Raw genomic sequence first — 18,291 nt, 5'->3', positions numbered from 1 at the left:
TGAGGAAGAGCAAATAAGGATGGATGAGAGGTAAAAACATTAACGTAAAAAAGAAGTAGAAAAGCAGAGTGGATAACAGTGTGGAATGGACCCTAACGTTGAAGAATCGAAAACCGCAGCACGTGAAGACGCGTCAACGTTGTCACGTAAAACCGCGTGAAGCCGCCCCATGTAACACGTATTAACTGTTTTTTCAAACATTTTCCTATATTTAGTAACCGCCAAACATAGTAACCATAATAACCGCAAAATAAAAAATAAAAAATAAAAAATAATCCCCTCTAGCTATCAATGGCCTTTTAGTACCGCTCCACCATAATTGTTTTCTAGGGAAAATCAGAGACCCTTTTGAGAGATTCAAGTGGTGAGCTTAGTTGTACTAATTATTGGGTTTGGGTAGTGGAGATTATAGTAATGGAGGGAAGAGAGAAGGTGGGGGGGATTAACGTTTCGGTTTCATCTAAAGGTGGAGATGAAAGCAATGTGGTTAGGGAATTGATGGGAGTGATTGAGACCGTAGGATCGTACGCGGGGTACCGGAAAACGCAGAGGAAGGAGTGTTTGAGTTTGGTCAGGAGGTTGAAGCTGCTGGTGCCTCTTTTGGAGGAGATTCTGGAGCTTGGTACGCCGGTTTCCGGCGAGGCTTTGAATTGTTTGGCCGATTTGATGAAATCACTTCTTGCGGCAAAGAAGTTGCTCAAGCATTGCAGCTATGGAAGCAAGATTTATTTGGTCAGTGTGTTCTCTCTCTCTCTCTCTCTCTCTCTCTCCCTCCCTTTCTTTTAGTTCTCTGCTTCTCTTTTTTTATTGTTTATTTTTCCCATTTATCTTTTAACTCTAGCTGCATTGAATTGTAGGCATTGGAAAGTGAGGCAGTCATGAGTAGATTCCACGCTGTTTATGACAAATTAAATCAGGCTTTAGATGGTATGCCTTATGATGAGCTCGGGATCTCTGTTGAAGTGAAAGAACAAGTAAATTCCTCTCCTTTCTTGTTTTCTTCTTCTTCTTTTTAAGAGGTCTCTGCCTGTTGGTCAGATCCAATGGTTAGAGGTAAAGATTTCCACAATGCGGGTGACATACTTGTTTGGGATTGTGTTAAAAAAACACTTCTTTGACTTTTTTGCTCTAAAAAAGCCTAAAGTTGTGTTTAAGGGAAGCTTGAAAATGAGGCTTTTTCTAACAAGTTCTTTCTGGGTTTTTCTATAGACAAAAACTCTATTTACCAGCGTGGTTCTAAACGAGCTCTTAAGTATTTGTGCTTGACTTTATGAACTCCATATGAAGTGATAGTTGAGTTGCTCATATTTTGGTTTCTTTTCTGTTTCTTTTTAAGGTTTTGTTTGTGTTTTTACAAATTAGGCTGCATAAAGTTCAGTGTGATTCTTTTACTTAAACTAAGTAGGTAGCAAGTACTATAAATCAAGTTTGGTTTTTATATTAGATTTAGAGAATGTGATAGTGATCAGAGTGTTGCTTTTGAGACTTGATTGAAGAAGGAGTACTGATTTTCTTCAAAATCTCATAATACGTAGTTGCTGTGTATCCTGATGATTTTGACTGCTGTTAATTTGGTTGAGATGATGATGCTTAGATAGGATACCATTTGTTGATGTATATATATATCCTAAGCTGAATGTACTCTCAGAGAGATTTGATTCTTTAGTGGAACAAAAAGCTTTTTGGGACGGAATCTTTATCATCAGAAAGTGTTTGTTGCTGTGTCTGTGTGAAGATTATGCCCACTAGCTACCATTAAAAGAGACCTATTTGTATCGAACAGAAGATACACACACACACACATCATATATGTATATGTGTGTGTGTGTGTGTGTGTTTGTTGCTGTGTCTTGAAGACATTGAATGGACATTCTGTAGTTGAAAGGTGGTTGGTTTTTGACTTTTCCTCGTAGTGAAAACGTACTTGAACCTTTCAGTTGATTAATATATTATCACAATAGAGTCGGGATTTAAACTCAAAACCTTTGCTCTAAAATCGTGTTTAATTACCGGTTGACTCAAAAGCTCAAGCCGATAAAAAATAGTGAATGTCTTTTTTGTGAAATTTCCCATTTCCTCATATATTTGCATTACTTATTTGCTTTAGGTTGAGCTCATGAGGATGCAACTTAAAAGAGCACAAAGAAGAGCAGATACACAAGATATAGAGCTGGCAATGGATATGATGGTAGTATTATCTAGAAAAGATAACAGGAATGCAGACAGTGCTATACTAGAAAGAGTGGCAATCAAATTGGAACTGCATACTATTACAGACCTGAATGAGGAGACCCTGGCTGTTAGAAAACTAGTTAAAGATCAAATAGGTGGTGGGCGAATTCCTGAGAACATCCAGCAAATGATAGATCTTTTGGGCAGATTAAAACAAATTGCAGGCATCAAAGAGACAATTGCACTTGATGGCCCTATTTCATCTAAAAGCCTAAGGAGGTGTCAGTCTTCATTCATCCCTCATGAATTCCTCTGTCCAATTACACTGGAGATCATGACAGATCCAGTTATTGTGGCAACTGGACAGGTAATCTCCCCTTGAAAATAACTATTTAATTACATGCATATAACAATTATTAAAAGTGAGAAAATCTTTATTAAACCTGTCTACAATATGGTCCATATTTTAATTTTCTGAGATAAATTTAATTGATCATATGCAGAATTGATCACCCTGTTCTAATAGGGCTTTGTTATGTGTACAATTTTCTGTTCATTCTAATACCAACATTTAACAGAGAGATCAAATTGCAACATCTAACACCAAGCCAACTTCTGTTGGGAGTCATAAAATGCTTCTGACTTCCAACCCTTTAATGCTGAGGCTTTTTTTTTTAAAAAAAAAGAAGCTAATTTTCACTATTACATTGTCCCAGTTGTATGTCAGTATAGTAATATAATAAATAGCGTTATTCTAATTCTAAATTTGAATCCCTTATCATGCATGCTCTGGGACTGAGACAATTTTTTCTGCTATGTTTGAAGACATTTGAAAGAGAAAGCATAAGCAAATGGCTGGACTCTAATCATCAAACATGCCCAAAGACTGGACAAACTTTGGATCATTTGTCACTAGCACCAAATTTCGCCCTCAAGAACCTTATTCGACAATGGTGTCGGGAGAACAATTTTGAACTGCCCAAGAAAGATGCTTATGTTGGCTCTGATGCCTCTAAGACTCAACTCATAAAGGAAATCTCTCTCCTGATCCAAAATCTATCCTCTTGCCAGCTTGATGTGCAAAGAGAGGCCATTGTGAAGATACGTATGCTCTCCAAAGAGAACCCAGATAACAGAATTTTGATTGCAGATAATGGTGGAATCTCTCCTTTGGTTGAGCTCCTGTCCCATCAAAATTCCAAGATTCAAGAACACACTGTAACAGCACTTTTGAACTTGTCAATCGATGAGGCAAACAAACGAATCATAGCCAGAGAAGGAGCTATTCCTGCTATAATCGAAATCCTGCATAATGGAACAGATGAGGCTAGAGAGAATTCTGCTGCAACCTTGTTTAGCTTGTCCATACTTGATGAGAACAAAGAATTGGTGGGCATATTGAAGGGAATACCTCCCTTGGTGCATCTTTTGCAGCATGGAACACTCAGAGGTAAAAAGGACGCTGCTACTGCCTTATTTAACCTCTCTTTAAACCATGCTAACAGGTACAGAGCGATTAAGGCAGGTGTTATAGCCCCATTACTTCATTTGCTTGAAGATAAGAACTTGGGCATGACTGATGAAGCCCTCTCAATCTTGTTCCTCCTTGCATCGCTTCCCGAGGGCCGGACCGAGATCGGAAAGCTATCTTTTATTCAAACTCTTGTTGACATTATTAGAAATGGTACCTCCAAGAACAAGGAATGTGCTACATCAGTTTTGCTACAGTTGGGGTTAAACAATTCGTCTTTGGTTTTGGCTGCACTTCAGTATGGTGTGTATGAGCATTTGGTAGAGATTACAAGAAGTGGAACAAATAGAGCACAAAGAAAAGCAAATTCCCTTTTGAATCACATGAGCAAGTGTGAACATATTCCCTGATATTTCAACAAGTTGTTTTCTTTTTTCTTTTTGGTTCTTCTGGGTGATGCCTAATTATGCTTATGGGGAGCATACATCAAATTTCAAGTTGTGTGCTTTCTTTTATAATATTATGCCTTGGCTTCAAATTCAAACATACTAAGAATTGTACAGAGTTTAGATTTGATTATGTTATAAGAAGTTGTCGGTTGTTAACAAGTTAAACAAATCTACAAACTTTGATCACTTTATCTCTTTCTCGTTTTCACTAGAAGAAAATAATGAAATAAAACAAATCATGGACATTGCATTTATGTGTAAGACTCTCTAAAGTTCCCAAGATAGAAAGGAAGATGATGATAATGGCTAAATTCAAGTTAGCCAGGCCTCCCAAACTACAAGATAATTAAATGGCAAATTTCACATAACCCCCCTTATTCCACATGTTTTAAATCCTTAATGTAATTAACTCCATTAGTCTGCTCTAATTTGAATTAAAACCCAACTCCCCTCTATTGAACCCAATCCACCAAATTTGGGCTTCCAAATCTCAGTCCCAACCCATTGGCACTTGTAAAAACAGACAACTGAAATCACAACTCACCATCCAAACAAAAAAAAAAAAATCCACCCAAAGGATACAAAGTTAATATGTTAAGCACTCGAGAACAATCATCACAAGATACATACTAAGAACAAGCTCAGCTCATTGCTTAATGGAAGAGATAAAAAAAAACAACAATTTTTTTCTTCTTCTTCAAATAAGGCCAAAGACTTGATTTTTAATAAGTGAAAAATCTCCAATATTTATAAGTTACAGCTTGTAATCCTTTACGTAGAACCATCAAACCCTAGAGAGAGAGAGCATAGTAGAGTTGGGGGAGGGAGTTACGACTCTCTCCTCCACGCCCCCTTTCCTTATTTCCCCTCATTTTTTTACCTTCAATGTAGATCGACCGGGGTGCATGTGTCAATAGCCCTTTGAGTGTTTTCTAGCGGCGCGTGGAACACATGAGGGCGTGTTGGGTTTTTGTTGTTTTTCTGTAGTTATTGCATTTTCATTATTTTAAATAAGAATGTCTTCTCTTTAGATTTGCTTTTAATAGGGATTTATGGGACGAAATTTTAGTCCTTTTCTTAGATTTTGTTTTCACGAATCCTTAAGAATAATGGAATTAGTTTCCGGTTGGTTTTGTTGTTTTCTTATAGGTCCTTTTTTAGAGCAAACCATAGCCCAATAACTGAGGAGTTATCTGGTATAAAGAAGAATTGTCACTATAGTAGAGGCAGTAAAAGTGATTGTGTTTGATAAACCATTAGTAGTGGAAATGAAAAAAACCAGGAAATCAATGACTAACCCCTAACTCTTAAATTCTTATTAACAAAGATTCTTAATTATTACAAATAAAAATTAATAATCCCTAATGAATAAGGATTTCAATTTTCAAAGACTTTTAAAAACGAAAATACCTTTAAAAAAAGAAAAAGAAAAAGAAGACTAAATATATAGGCTTTGTTTAATAACGTTTGTTGAGAAATGTATTTGCCCTTTAGGATTTTTTTTTTTTTTTTTAAAAAAAAGTATTAATAAGCAACTTTAAACACAAAATACTTATAAAAAAAAAAACTTAAAACTACTTTTACTTTTATATCACGTCAATATATTTATTCAACAACCAACCTATAATTTTGGTGATGAGCTTGAAGTTATCATTTAAAATGTGAATTTAAAAAAAAATCTTAATAATTATTTTTAATTAAATGATAGGCTATGTTCGTTTATATTTTAGCCTTTTATCTATTTTTTTTTCAAGAAAAATGCATTAACAAACAATTTAAAATGCAAAAACTCCTCAAAACAATTTTCTTTTCTTAAAAAAAAAAAAACTCCTCAAAACACGTTAATTAACATTTTTTGTCATTTTGATTTTAAAGAAATTCTTAATTTTTTTTTTTTTTTGTCAATTCATTATAGTATCTTATAATTTAATTAATTAAAGAATAATAGTAAATTTTGAGAGGCCCATCCCAAGGGAACAGAAGTTACCGTACAATAACCCAATCCTTTAGCTCGCAGAATATGCTAACCAAACCGTACAGAATCTCCATTTTCTACTCCCCCAAAAAAACAAAAAAGAAAGAAAATTAACGAAAAAAAAAGTAAGAGAAACACGCATCTCTGGTCTCTCACATTGGGCACTCAAACCCCACAAAAAAGCCTCGCTCTTTCTCTCTCTCTGTCTCTCTCTCTCTGTTCAATCCAAATCTTCCTCAATCTCTCTTGTGTACAAACAATTCTATTTTTAATTTTTAATTTTATTTAATTTTATTTATTTGCCATCAATTTTTTTGACCATAATCGTGTTATATATATATATAAAAAAAAAAATTTTCATTCGGTATTACCATTCGCTGCCTTCTAATTACACAGAGACAGGAGCATCGATTTGGGGGTTTTTGATTTGTTTTGGTTTTTCTAGGGTTAGGGTTAGGGTTTTCGCTTTCGCTTTTTGACCGATCGGATTAGTATGGGTGCGGAGGGTGATTCCAGCGAGCCGAGAGTGAGTGCCGGCGGGGGAGAAGAAGAGCAACAAGCGGTGGTGATCAATATCCGCTGCTCCAACGGTTCCAAGTTTACGGTGCGGACGAGCCTTGGGTCCGCGGTTAGCGCATTCAAAGTGGTTCTTGCTCAGAGTTGCGATGTCCCAGCTGATCAGCAGAGATTGATTTACAAAGGTCGCATCTTGAAGGACGACCAAACCCTAGAAAGCTATGGTACGTGTATCAATTGCTCGCTATGCCTGTGGAAGTTCTTGTATTTTTTTATTTTTTTTTAAAAAAAAGAATTATTAATTGGGTTTTTTTTTTTTTTTTAGAGTGTCTTTCTATTTTTTTTTCCTGGTATTTATGCTGAATCTATGACCTTAATTTATCTTAGTGTATAATTTTAATTTTTTAATATTGGGTACATTCAATTATTTTATAGTTCAGTGACAATTGGATAATAGTAGTTTGTTGTACCTTTACACTGCTGGGTTATCTGTTGAATGTCTGTATTGGTAGGAAAGTGGGTTTGTGTATAAGTTTGTACTTCCGCAAATAGTTTCTTTCTTTTCCTTTTTCCTTGTGTGTGTGAGTTCCACGGTCAAATGAATTGGTTTTCCTCGGTAATTTGTTTGAGCCTTATTTGCAGTAGTTTGTATATGGGGAATCAATAGAAGAGTTTGATCTTTTATTATTTTTTTTTTCGTACTTTTGTTGAAGGCTTGAAAGCAGAACACACTGTTCACATGGTTCGTGGGTTTGCTTCAGCTGCGTCAACACCTGCTGCTGCAAATGCTACTGCTACTGCTACTGCTAATGCTAATTCTGGAAGCCCCAACAGTGCTCCAGGTGTTACACGGGGTGTTGGCTCAAACGAAGGTGGGGGCTTGGGAAATGCTGGTCTTGCTGCATCTTTATTTCCTGGACTTGGTCTCAGTGCGCTAGGCAGTGGAGAGGCACCTGGTTTATTTGGAGCTGGACTGCCGGAATTTGAACAAGTGCAGCAACAACTGACTCAGAACCCAAACATGATGAGGGAAATAATGAACATGCCCGCCATTCAGGGCCTAATGAACAACCCTGACTTAATGCGAAGCTTGATTATGAGCAATCCTCAGATGCGTGAGATCATTGACCGGAATCCAGAGCTTGCTCACGTACTTAATGACCCTGGCATTCTCCGACAGACAATAGAAGCTGCGAGGAACCCTGAGCTCATGCGTGAGATGATGCGAAACACTGACAGGGCGATGAGCAACATTGAATCGTCCCCTGAGGGGTTTAACATGCTCAGACGTATGTATGAAAATGTTCAGGAACCGTTTCTGAATGCTACAACGATGGGTGGAAACACTGGAAATGATTTGGGTTCAAACCCGTTTGCAGCACTTTTGGCAAACCAAGGTGGGACCCAAGTCAGGGATGGTTCTAATAACCCTTCAACTACTGATTCTGAAACAACACCAGGGCTTAGTTCTCCAAATACAAACCCACTCCCAAATCCTTGGAGCAATACAGGTGGTAAGCTTTGCTCTTCTGTTCTCTTTCGCAGTTTTTATGTTCCAGCTCTGGCATTCATATCTACTTAAGTAGTATTATAGAAAAGAAAATCAACACACAAAGGAGAGGTCTGTTGTCAATTGTTGAAAAGAGGATCTATAGCTTTGCAGTCAGACACATGGTTCTGATGCACCAAACAACTTTGGTTCTGCAAACTTAATTAATGGATGTGGAATGTCAATACCAATCTATTACTTGCCAAAGCCACTCTATGTGCCCCCTGCACTCTTATCTATGTGGTACATGTTTCTTCTTGCGCAAATCTCAAATGTTATGTTATTGGATCTATCCACTATTCTTTTCACACTCAGTTAGAATATTGCAAGAGCATTATATTACCTGAATAACTCTCATGCCTTACTTGAGTGTTAGTGTAGTTGGGATTAAGCTGGACAATTGGGCAGACGAGAATATCTTACATTCCCAGCGGAAAATCGTTGCCTTTATGGAATTATTTTTCAAAATAGTTTGGGGTGGTTATTAGAATCTGTTAATTGTGAATGTCACTAGCCATATTTCTCACATGTATTAATGTACAAAATGTCAGGTGGTACTCAGACAACGACTACAAGGCCAAATGCTGCTGGGGAAACAAGGCCCCCTGGAATTGGCGGCCTTGGCGGGCTTGGTCTCCCTGATATGGAAAACATGTTTAATGGCCCCTCGGATGCTTCTCTTCTGAATCAGTTTTTGCAAAATCCAGCTGTATCTCAGATGATGCAAAGCTTGCTCTCCAATCCTCAATATATGAATCAGGTACTACAACTAGGAAGATTACTTGAGCTGATTATTATATTGTTTGAGAGTTGGGCTCTTTCATGTATTCAATAGTTTTTTTTAAAAAAAAATTTCAGATTCTTAGCCTCAACCCACAACTTCGTGGCATGGTTGATATGAATCCTCAATTGAGAGAAATGATGCAAAATCCAGATCTTCTACGTCAGTTAACTAACCCCGAGACAATGCAGGTACACTTTTGCAAACATGGTCTCAATCTTTGTCTCTTTCTCTCCATATATATATATGTAGAATCAGTAAATTTTTATGCATGAGTCTGGTTGTTTGTATTTGATATTTTGATTGAACTAGTTGATGCCACTTAATATTGAGATTGAGTTTTAGGTGGCAACAATCTTACATTTTAGGCGATCATGCTCTCTATATTTTCACTATGAAGTTGAATTGTGATTCACCCATGCTTGACCTTCTTTTTGCTCCTTTCCGTGCTTCCTCTTGCAGCAAATGCTATCTTTACAGCAGTCACTTATGTCTCGGCTCAATCAACGGCAATCAACCCAGTAAGTGAGGATGTATCTGTCACTAACAGTGATTGGTGCTGTTAGTTTGTTTTTTCAAGTTTGTGATGGGTTCATGCAGATTTTGCTCCCATACAATTACCTGATGACTTATCATGATTGTTCTCCAGATGATTAGTCAGCAATTGCTAGAAATTCAGTGAATTACTTTACGTGGCAACTGATTTCTGTCCCTCTGGATGTTACAAGCATTTAAATGAGTATCATGAACACTTTTCAAACAAACAAAACACAACACATTTTTTTGAGAACTTTTTGCACCTTATTGAAATATTTGAGAAAGTAGGTGCTTGTTATTTTAGGTGTAGAGCTGACTTATTACTTAAAAAGAGAGAGGTTGCCACACGGCCACCTCTGTCCTGGTCAGGGGTGGCCGCAAGACCACTCTTCTCTTTCTTTTTATTTTTTTTTGTTAGTAATAAGTCACCTCCATATTTGCTTGTGTTTCCTCAAAATAAACATGTTTAGTATTTGTTTCTTTGAAAACACAAAACACTTTCCAAAAAATTTACCATACAATTTTCATAAGTGGACCCCACATTTTTTTCTTCTCAACTTTATATCACCTCAAAAACCTTTTCAAATCACAACAGAAAAAACACTTTTCAAAACACTCAACATGCATACACATTGTCTTGATACTTGTTATAAAAGATAATTATTCTTGGGCTCTGAGAAATGGCCTCCTCTTTAGCTTAATTATATTGCCTATAATGTCACTAGTCTACTCATATCCCCATGGACTCATTCAATTTCTCTGCTACTTGTCAAACACACCATTGTTTTGGATACTTGTAAAAGATCATTATCCTTGGATTTTAATAAATGGCCACGTCTTTATCTGAATTATAATTATAGTGCTACTACCCTATTCTCATCTCCTTCGATTGATTCAATTTTTCTGTGGCTTGTCAAACATTAGGTATGTAAAATTTACCGAATAATGTTACTCTTCACACTTATTTATCACACCGGCTGACGTGGTATGTTTTAATGACTTCTTATGTCAGTTACTTCAAAAAAAAATAAAAGGAAAATCACTTACAAACATATCACGTAAGCCGGTGTAAAATGAATGTAATAAATGGTTGTGATAAATAGCATTTCTCAATTTGCCATATGGCCTTACAAACTGTGCTCTTTGTAGACGTTTATTTGCATGACGTTGACCAGCATTTAAGAATTCATGTTGTTGCGCTCTTATGAATCATTTACTTGCTCTCTTGCAGGGATCGAGCTCAGACTGGTGGGACTACAGGTAATTCAGAAGACAAGGATTTGGAATTTATGTTTTTATTAATAATCATTCTTTTTCATGTTTTTCTATCCCAATAAGTTTGCATTGATTTAATCTCTTGCATTTAGCAGGAACACCTAATACTGCTGCTCTGGAGCTGATGATGAACATGTTTGGTGGTCTTGGAGCTGGCAGCTTGTCTGTTCCAAATAACCCCAACGGTTAGAATTATTGAATTGATCTCATTTTTTAGGTTAATCTAGCTGTTAGGTTGCTACTGAAAATTTATGTTTTGTTTCTGTAGTGCCCCCAGAAGAAATGTATGCAACCCAACTTTCACAGCTCCAAGAAATGGGTTTCTTTGATACTCAGGAGAACATCAGGGCACTGCGTGCTACGGCTGGGAATGTCCATGCTGCGGTAGAGCGACTTTTAGGGAATCTCGGGCAATAATTTTTAGGGTCTTTTTTACGTTTTTCATAGAAACTCATTTGGACTTTGTATGAATAGTATCTTCCAAAGGCATGCCATGTGCTGACATTCCATTTTGGGCGTGTTAATAAGCAAGGACACGCTGTGATAGAGCTGTGAGCTTGTGGATTATAAGCGTATGTGCCTTACCGGATTATTTTGGTGCCTCTCTTGTCTCTCGTGTACATACACAATTTTCAAATATGTTTTTGTGAGACTATTTCAATCAGATCTTGTTGGAATGTTGAATTTTTACATGTATCTTGGATTGGCGATAAGATTGTCACATTAGGCATTTGCAATTTTCAACGAACATTTTCTAGAATCCCCTTTTATAGTAGGAGTCATTTATTTATTTTTATAAGATGTTTACTCTCTATCTCTCTCTCTCTCTCTCTCTCTCTATGGATAACTTTGTGCTGAGATTTATACGCACTCTTAAAAGATTCAATGCAAAATTAGTGAGTTAAGATTAATGGGTTTAATCTATTTAATTAAATGAGTCAAGTTAGGGTTCACTTATATAGTTTTATGTTTATGTCTCGACACAATCTGAATTTAATAGATAAACACGAATTGTTACCCCGATGTAGTCGTGTTTATGGGAAAGAAAAAAGTATATATACTCCTCTCAAACTAATATTTTATTTGCGATGTGCCTCAAACAAAAGATTGCATCAATGTCGATTCTTCAATCTACCAAAAATTTAATAGGTCCCCTAATTTCAAAATAACATAAATACCCTTAATAAAAAAAAAAAAAAAAAGAAGAAATGGTAATAGACTCATGGCAACTCATCAGGTCTACGGTATTGTCTTGGGTCACAAGACTCACGAACACCGTGGGTCTTCGACTCTTTGCAAAATCCATAGTCGTTGTGGCGCATAAGACCCACGTTTTTTTTTTTTAAAACAAAAAAATTTAAGGGTATTTTTGTCTTATAACATTTTAAGGCATTTTTGTCATTTTGTTGGACAAAAGAGGTACATCGCAAATTTTTAGTAGTTAGGAACAAGGTGGGTGAGGACATTGATGCAATCTTTAGTTAGAGAAGGATATTGCAAATTGAGCGTTAATTTGAGGGCATATATGTACTTTTCTCTATAGGAAAAATGTCCTAAAAAGTCTTTGAGTTTTTGCCTCTATACAAAAAAGGATATGAATTTCTAATTTTGATAATTAAAAGTCTTGAGTTTTGCTTGAGCCTTTTTGTCTAATTTTTAACTGAAAACTTGTTACTTGTCATATTGTCTACGTCAAACCAATGAAAACGTCACACATGTATTCAGACATACGTCATCTTGCCATGTAGGCAATTACACCAAAAAATAAAATACACAAATAAAAAATAAAATAAAATAAAAAAAGAAAGAGAAGAGGGAATGGAGATCCACCCAATTGCCACCCTATACCCCCACAAATGGAGGCATTGTATTGTGGCTTCACCTTCATAGAGAGGGGGTTGGGTGGCTCCACCCCCACTCGCTTCATAGAGGGGGTGATGGGGTGGCTCTACCTCCGTCCATCCCCCATAGAGAGGTGGCTGGGTGGGAGTGAATTTGTATGAGATACATAAAAAATTTAGTTACGCAATAAGAAGATAGATTGTTCACATTGAGTAGATGGATTATAAAGTTACTTATGGGTGCTAAATCTCATATTGATTCCTTACAAGTTAAGACTAAGTTTTATTGGTGATTATAGGGAGCTCCAAATGTAACTTGACTATTACTTTTGGAGCAATAATGCAAATGTGCATATTGCTTTTCTTAAGTTAAATAATATTATAAGAACTTAGTAACATTATGTTGTATAGAGATAATATGTATGAAGCCACCTCATCTATGACAATGTAGAGTCACCCCCACATAGGTGTGTGGAGGTGGAGCTCATTGCCTCTTTATCACATGGGCGGGGATAGAGCCACCCCACTGTTACGTTATGGGGGCAAAGCTACTCTCCACTACTTCTCTCTGTGGGGTGAAAGGTGACAGCGGAGATAATCTCTATTTTTTTATTTTTTTAATGTTTTTTTTTGGTGTACTTAAATACATGTGTCATGTTTTCATTGATCTTACCTTAACAAATTGTTTTCATATTTTTATTTGTGACTCAAGCAAAATTCAGGACTTTAATAGTGTAAATTCAAAATTCGGGTCCTTATCTGTCACAAAACTAAAACTCAAGGACTTTTGGCAATTTCCCGTGTATATATATAGCCTAAACTTTCGAGGCTGATTGTAATACTAAATAATTTCAGGACCAGTCTCAAAATTCGTAAACGTACAAACCCGAGGGACTAACTGACAAATTCTCATATTGTTAGAGCGAAAGCTACCAGCTTTGAAACATGTTATTCTCTTTTTCGCACAGAGCGCTTCCAATGAGCTAAGGTAATAATAATGCTCTTCGTTCTCTGCTTTGATCCGAAATCTTCTCCAATTCGTAGTTTTCCTTTCTGCGTAGAGGTTTACTCTGTTGAATTGGTTGTTTCATTTTGTTGGTATGCATATTTAGGCGTTTTTGTGGATGATGATCAAGAATTTTGATTGCATGTGAATCTGTATGTGGGAAGCTCATTTTGAAAATTCATTCTAATGGGTATTGTCTATACTTGATTTTAATAGAACCCGTGTTTCAAAATTTGGAAATTTTATGTTTAACAAAGCATTCTGAATGATGGGTATTGTGTTTTCTGCATTGTTGTCTTGAATTTACTGAAAGATCGAAAATGGAGTGATTTAACATGAACGGAGATAATTACTGGACTATTCTATGAGTCCTTGAATTGGTACTTCCCTGAAAACAGTGTGCATTGGTGTATTGGAGCGCGTAACGGTTCAATTGTTCGGTGCTACAGTAATTCCATGTAAGGGATTAGGGATTTTCTTGTGGTGTGAGTAAGTTTTTTTTGTTGCATTTCCATTTTATTACGTAGAATTTAATTTTCACACCAGGAAAATGAAAAAAGAGAGAATTCATTGGCCAATGCGTGCTTAGCCTATGCCATTGACGGTGTTTCCTCAATTTTACTCATTAATAGCTTGATTGTGTCTAGAAATCCTTAATTGTTTCCATTTGTAATTACCTTGGCTGTGTAGAATAAAACTTGTTCGAAGATGTAGTCAGTCCTTTACATTTTTAAACTACATAATAAGGCAACTGAAATATCAAGAAGAAAGTTATAGATATGTGCATAGTGAAGATTGTTTGACTATTTTTTCGGGCATCAAATTGTGGTGCTGCTTGAGGAAGTACTTATGCACTAGTTAATCGAGAAGAGTAATGGTCTAATTGGTGGATTGCCTTAATTGGATTTTCTTGTGGATTTGCTTTAGAGAAAATTATATCATATCCAAATTTCAATTCCAAATTATTATGTTGCTTCACGTACTAAAGAAACTTCTTGAGGAATTCTTCTATATGTTATCAAACTGTGACTTGTAAGCTATTACACAGGACAACTCTAATATGATTCTATTAACACTTGATTAAGTTATTTGCCGGCTGTTTCTCTTAGTCACTATTTCTACTTGCTTATAATTTGTAAGCATGCCCGATCCCATTATCATCTGTATGTATTGGTGATTAGTTACAAATTACAGCTCCGGATGTGCTCAGTTTTCATTGATCATTATATCTGTTTCCATTATTCTGATGATTGAAAGTTGGTCAATTACAACTTATTGCTAATTGGTGAGAGGTTTCGGTTAATCAAAACTTTTTCCATTGCTTAATCACTAGTCGAAATGATCTAGAAACTTAATTGATCTATGGTTATTCCTGGGGAGTGTGGGTGGTTGAACTTGATTGAACCATTATTTACTTTTTTTTTTTTTGCTATCAATTTTATTGAATGCCAATTTGTAACCTGATAGGGATAAGATAAGGTTAAGTTGGAATCATTAGGATTAGATTAGATTAATAGTTGAGTTAAAATAGGATTTCAATTATGTAGGATTAGGTTTATTTGAATATTTGATATGTTATCTTTTAGGTGTTATTGTGTTGTCATTGTAGTCTTCTCCTACCCTGAGTGGAGTATTGTGGTGTTCTTCTACCCTAAGTGAGAGTTGTTGTCTCTCCTACCCGAAAGGAGCTCTCAAATCCCATCTCCCGTCACTACCCAACCTCAGGTGCCTATCATAACCTGTGAATCGTCATCATCTTATACATCTGGGCTTGTTGCAAGCAGATGCTTGAAGATGTCTTGGCTAACCTTTAAGCATGCACTGTAGGTGTGTGAGGTGTAGATCTCATGTGTTAAAAACATGTCTGCCCCTAGACCATAAACTTGAAAGTTGGAGTATCTTATCCTTTTCTTTTTGTTTCTCTTTCGTAATAAAAACTTGATCTCTGTGTATATCTAATTCTACAAGTTCTTATAATTTTTGCAAAACACTTCATGTCAAAGAGACTAGCATGCTGTCTATTGTTTGAGTATCTTATTTGCATCTCTGGTGTTTGCTTTTCATCTTGTTTTTTTTTATTTTTTTTTTGAGAATGATGTGCATTTTTCCTTTCATTATGTTGTTAGTGTGCAGTAAAATGTGGTAGTGCATCTTCTTGCTTGAGCTATTATAAGAAGCTAGTTTTCTTTTTGTTTCTTGCACATAAAATCTTGTTCACGTACTCAGATCCTAAATGGAGGAAAAGAGTTTACTTGCATGACATCTTTATCTGCCAAGCCTTGTGGGAGTAGCACATCTTTTAATCGATACTCATTTGCACTGGGACCAATATCAAGGACATATACGAATTTTGTGCCATCCAGCTTGTATTTCATATAAGTCATCTCCTGTGTTTCAGTCATTTTCTGTTGTTTAGTTTCAAGCTTTGTCGTTTTGACCTGTAATTTTTGTATTTGTATTATGAATTTCTAAAATATTTTCTTTTGAAGTCAAGTTGATTCAGATGGTTCAACAGACAATAGACTCAAAATTCAGTGAATATGGGATGGCAAATACCGAAAATGACTTTCCTACTCATGATAAGCAATTGCCTGGTGCTGCAAAGAAGATGGCATTGAGAGATTTGCAGAATGATAATAGAATTATGGTGCCCAACTCTACTGGAAACTCTCCACTTTTGAAGGATAGAGGTCCAATTATTGATGCCATTAAAGTTTCTGGTGCCAAGAGGCCCTCACTTGAGTGCCCTGTGAGCCCCCCTCACCACCAATCTCCTTGCAGCAATGCTGCAAATGGGCATCTTGTCTATGTCCGTAGAAAATCTGAAGCAGAATTAGGCAAGAGCGGCACTGGTGATAGCACAAGCATTAATGCTGATTGCCTGCAGTCAAGGCAACTTGCTCAGGAGGAGACCACCCAACCCAAATCCCAGGTGGAGGAGCCAAAGGTTTCTTGTTTTCCAGCATTTGCACCTTTTCCGATGGCAGCACCAATAAGCTCGTCTGGAAAACCTTCAGTTCCTCATTCTCTTGGAAAGCCTGGTATGAGGTTAGCAGCAGCGGAATCCAATTATCATCCTGTTGCTTCTGCTGTCCCTTCGTTGAGTAATCCAAAGGGATTGAAAAATCTACAGTGGGAAGATCGATATCATCAACTGCAGATGTTATTAAGAAAGGTGGATCAAGCGGATCAGGAGGATTATCTCCAGAGTAAGCCCTTCTATGTTAAAGAAGTCACCATAAGATGTTTTATTTTGCTGCCTACTTAAATTCTAATAGAATTTTTTTTCCCTTCAATTTTGTGATTCTTTTAGTGCTTCGCACGCTCTCTCCAGTTGAACTCAGCAAACACGCTGTTGAGTTGGAAAAGAGATCGATTCAGCTTTCCCTGGAGGAAGGTAGGATGAAATTGTGGCTTTTCCTGCCTTTTACTTTTCAACTCTCTTAAACAGAATCTTCCAGATTATAGATATCTTCCTTTTTGTTGTCTTGCATTTTTAGATGATTTATTTGACGATATTTTTGGATGATTTATTGTCTAGCATTCATTTTTGTTCTGGATAGATGGTCTGATCACTGTTCCTGATTATCGATATCTTCTCCTTGTTAGACTTCCTTTAGGGTAGTTCACAAAAATGGACATTTTTAGCTTTATAACTTGCTTTATGACCATTGATGATTTTAGGATCTGCTACAGAGTTATTTTCTCCTACTGACCTATAATTATGTGTGTAAAACATGGGCAGAAGGTTTCTAGGAAGGCAACTTTATAGAAATTTGAATAGTGATATAACTGTTAACATGACACGAGCTTCTGCGCAACACAGGTATGAAGCGTCAAACTTATTAGAGGGTGAAAATGCAGTAAATTATTCACATTTTTTGTCACTCCATGGCCATAACGATGAGCATTAAATGTATCATAGTGTGTATTCATACGTGTTTTATGGTGGCAACATTAGTTACAATTGGTTGATGGTGTTAGATAGCGATGTTCACAAGTATTGTAACTTGTTCTATTATGTTTAGAGCCGACAATTTTTGACATGACTCGTGAACACGAACCCAACATGTCGAGAGATTTAATCCGTTTAATTAAGTGGGTTGGGTTAGAATTGATGGATTTGATCTTATATCTATGCATCGGCACGACTTGAACTTGATATGCGACTGCAAACTGCTACTCCTAATTATTATGTCTTTGTCCAATGTAGCATTTCATTTGTTGAAAATTTTCTTTTGCCATTAGGTAGGCCCTCTATTTCATTATAATTTGTTTTATTTTCGTCGCAGCAAAAGAGTTGCAGCGGGTTGCTTCTCTGAATGTCCTGGGAAAATCTATGAAGAATTTTAAAGCACCCTCTACTCATCAAGACCGGTTAGAGAAGATGGGATGAACGCCGTAGTGTTCATTTCATGGTGTGTTGGGCAAAAGATGGTTTGCACACAACTGAGCTGACTTTTTTTTTTTTTTTTTTTTAATTAATTTATTTCCCTGGCATTTCTGCAGTAGTCATCCTCCCCCTTGTTTCCACTTGTTTGATTGGTAATCACTGTAATATCTTGATTGCCATTGTATTTATTCATGTCAAATGCAAGTGAGAGATGCTGTTGACAACATGTGAAAACTTGTTACTGCATCAACTGTTGAGGCATTGCCTCTTTTCTGGTTGGCAGTATCTCATCATCCTTAACTTTCTTCTTTTTTTTTTTGTATAAA

General features: G+C 36.4%; 3 protein-coding genes across 7 annotated transcripts; all 3 read left to right on the top strand.

Annotated features, from left to right (window-relative positions):
* The first annotated feature begins 304 nt into the window (after positions 1-304).
* LOC132162573 (U-box domain-containing protein 15-like) lies at positions 305-4,234 on the top strand. Its single transcript, XM_059572829.1, has 4 exons — positions 305-732; positions 858-974; positions 2,108-2,539; positions 2,998-4,234. The coding sequence occupies exons 1-4, from the start codon at positions 415-417 to the stop codon at positions 4,051-4,053; spliced, it is 1,923 nt and encodes a 640-aa protein (XP_059428812.1). The 5' UTR covers positions 305-414; the 3' UTR covers positions 4,054-4,234.
* A 1,920-nt stretch (positions 4,235-6,154) lies between these two features.
* On the top strand, positions 6,155-11,415 carry LOC132180503 (ubiquitin domain-containing protein DSK2a-like). 4 transcript variants are annotated; one of them, XM_059593378.1, is made up of 8 exons: positions 6,155-6,807; positions 7,297-8,094; positions 8,684-8,892; positions 8,991-9,104; positions 9,376-9,434; positions 10,682-10,710; positions 10,818-10,910; positions 10,994-11,415. In XM_059593378.1, the coding sequence occupies exons 1-8, from the start codon at positions 6,561-6,563 to the stop codon at positions 11,140-11,142; spliced, it is 1,698 nt and encodes a 565-aa protein (XP_059449361.1). In that variant the 5' UTR covers positions 6,155-6,560; the 3' UTR covers positions 11,143-11,415. The 4 variants fall into 4 exon arrangements, with proteins under 4 accessions (XP_059449361.1, XP_059449345.1, XP_059449367.1 ...); XM_059593362.1 differs by having other exon boundaries at positions 7,297-8,097; XM_059593384.1 differs by having other exon boundaries at positions 6,156-6,807; positions 10,821-10,910.
* A 2,073-nt stretch (positions 11,416-13,488) lies between these two features.
* On the top strand, positions 13,489-18,291 carry LOC132191961 (uncharacterized). 2 transcript variants are annotated; one of them, XM_059607115.1, is made up of 4 exons: positions 13,489-13,554; positions 16,067-16,781; positions 16,886-16,969; positions 17,865-18,291. In XM_059607115.1, exons 2-4 carry the CDS (start codon positions 16,076-16,078, stop codon positions 17,966-17,968), a joined length of 894 nt encoding a protein of 297 aa, XP_059463098.1. In that variant the 5' UTR covers positions 13,489-13,554; positions 16,067-16,075; the 3' UTR covers positions 17,969-18,291. The 2 variants fall into 2 exon arrangements, with proteins under 2 accessions (XP_059463098.1, XP_059463107.1); XM_059607124.1 differs by having other exon boundaries at positions 16,062-16,781.

The sequence above is a fragment of the Corylus avellana genome, chromosome ca1 (assembly GCF_901000735.1).
Source record: "Corylus avellana chromosome ca1, CavTom2PMs-1.0".
Classification (NCBI taxonomy): domain Eukaryota; kingdom Viridiplantae; phylum Streptophyta; class Magnoliopsida; order Fagales; family Betulaceae; genus Corylus; species Corylus avellana.
The sequence above is the reverse complement of the archived record's forward strand: the minus strand, read 5'-3'. Positions and strand labels throughout refer to the sequence as shown.

What these genes read in the sequence shown, in the direction of transcription:
- LOC132162573 (XM_059572829.1), top strand. Translation starts at nt 415, where the DNA reads ATGGAGGGAAGAGAGAAGGTGGGGGGGATTAACGTTTCGGTTTCATCT. An exon ending in ATGGAAGCAAGATTTATTTG is followed by an intron (nt 733 to 857) that starts GTCAGTGTGTTC and finishes ATTGAATTGTAG; the next exon opens with GCATTGGAAAGTGAGGCAGT. An exon ending in TTATTGTGGCAACTGGACAG is followed by an intron (nt 2,540 to 2,997) that starts GTAATCTCCCCT and finishes CTATGTTTGAAG; the next exon opens with ACATTTGAAAGAGAAAGCAT.
- LOC132191961 (XM_059607115.1), top strand. Translation starts at nt 16,076, where the DNA reads ATGGTTCAACAGACAATAGACTCAAAATTCAGTGAATATGGGATGGCA. An exon ending in TCAGGAGGATTATCTCCAGA is followed by an intron (nt 16,782 to 16,885) that starts GTAAGCCCTTCT and finishes TGATTCTTTTAG; the next exon opens with TGCTTCGCACGCTCTCTCCA. An exon ending in TCAGCTTTCCCTGGAGGAAG is followed by an intron (nt 16,970 to 17,864) that starts GTAGGATGAAAT and finishes TTTTCGTCGCAG; the next exon opens with CAAAAGAGTTGCAGCGGGTT.
- LOC132180503 (XM_059593362.1), top strand. Translation starts at nt 6,561, where the DNA reads ATGGGTGCGGAGGGTGATTCCAGCGAGCCGAGAGTGAGTGCCGGCGGG. An exon ending in TCCTTGGAGCAATACAGGTG is followed by an intron (nt 8,098 to 8,683) that starts GTAAGCTTTGCT and finishes ACAAAATGTCAG; the next exon opens with GTGGTACTCAGACAACGACT. An exon ending in TGTTCCAAATAACCCCAACG is followed by an intron (nt 10,911 to 10,993) that starts GTTAGAATTATT and finishes TTGTTTCTGTAG; the next exon opens with TGCCCCCAGAAGAAATGTAT.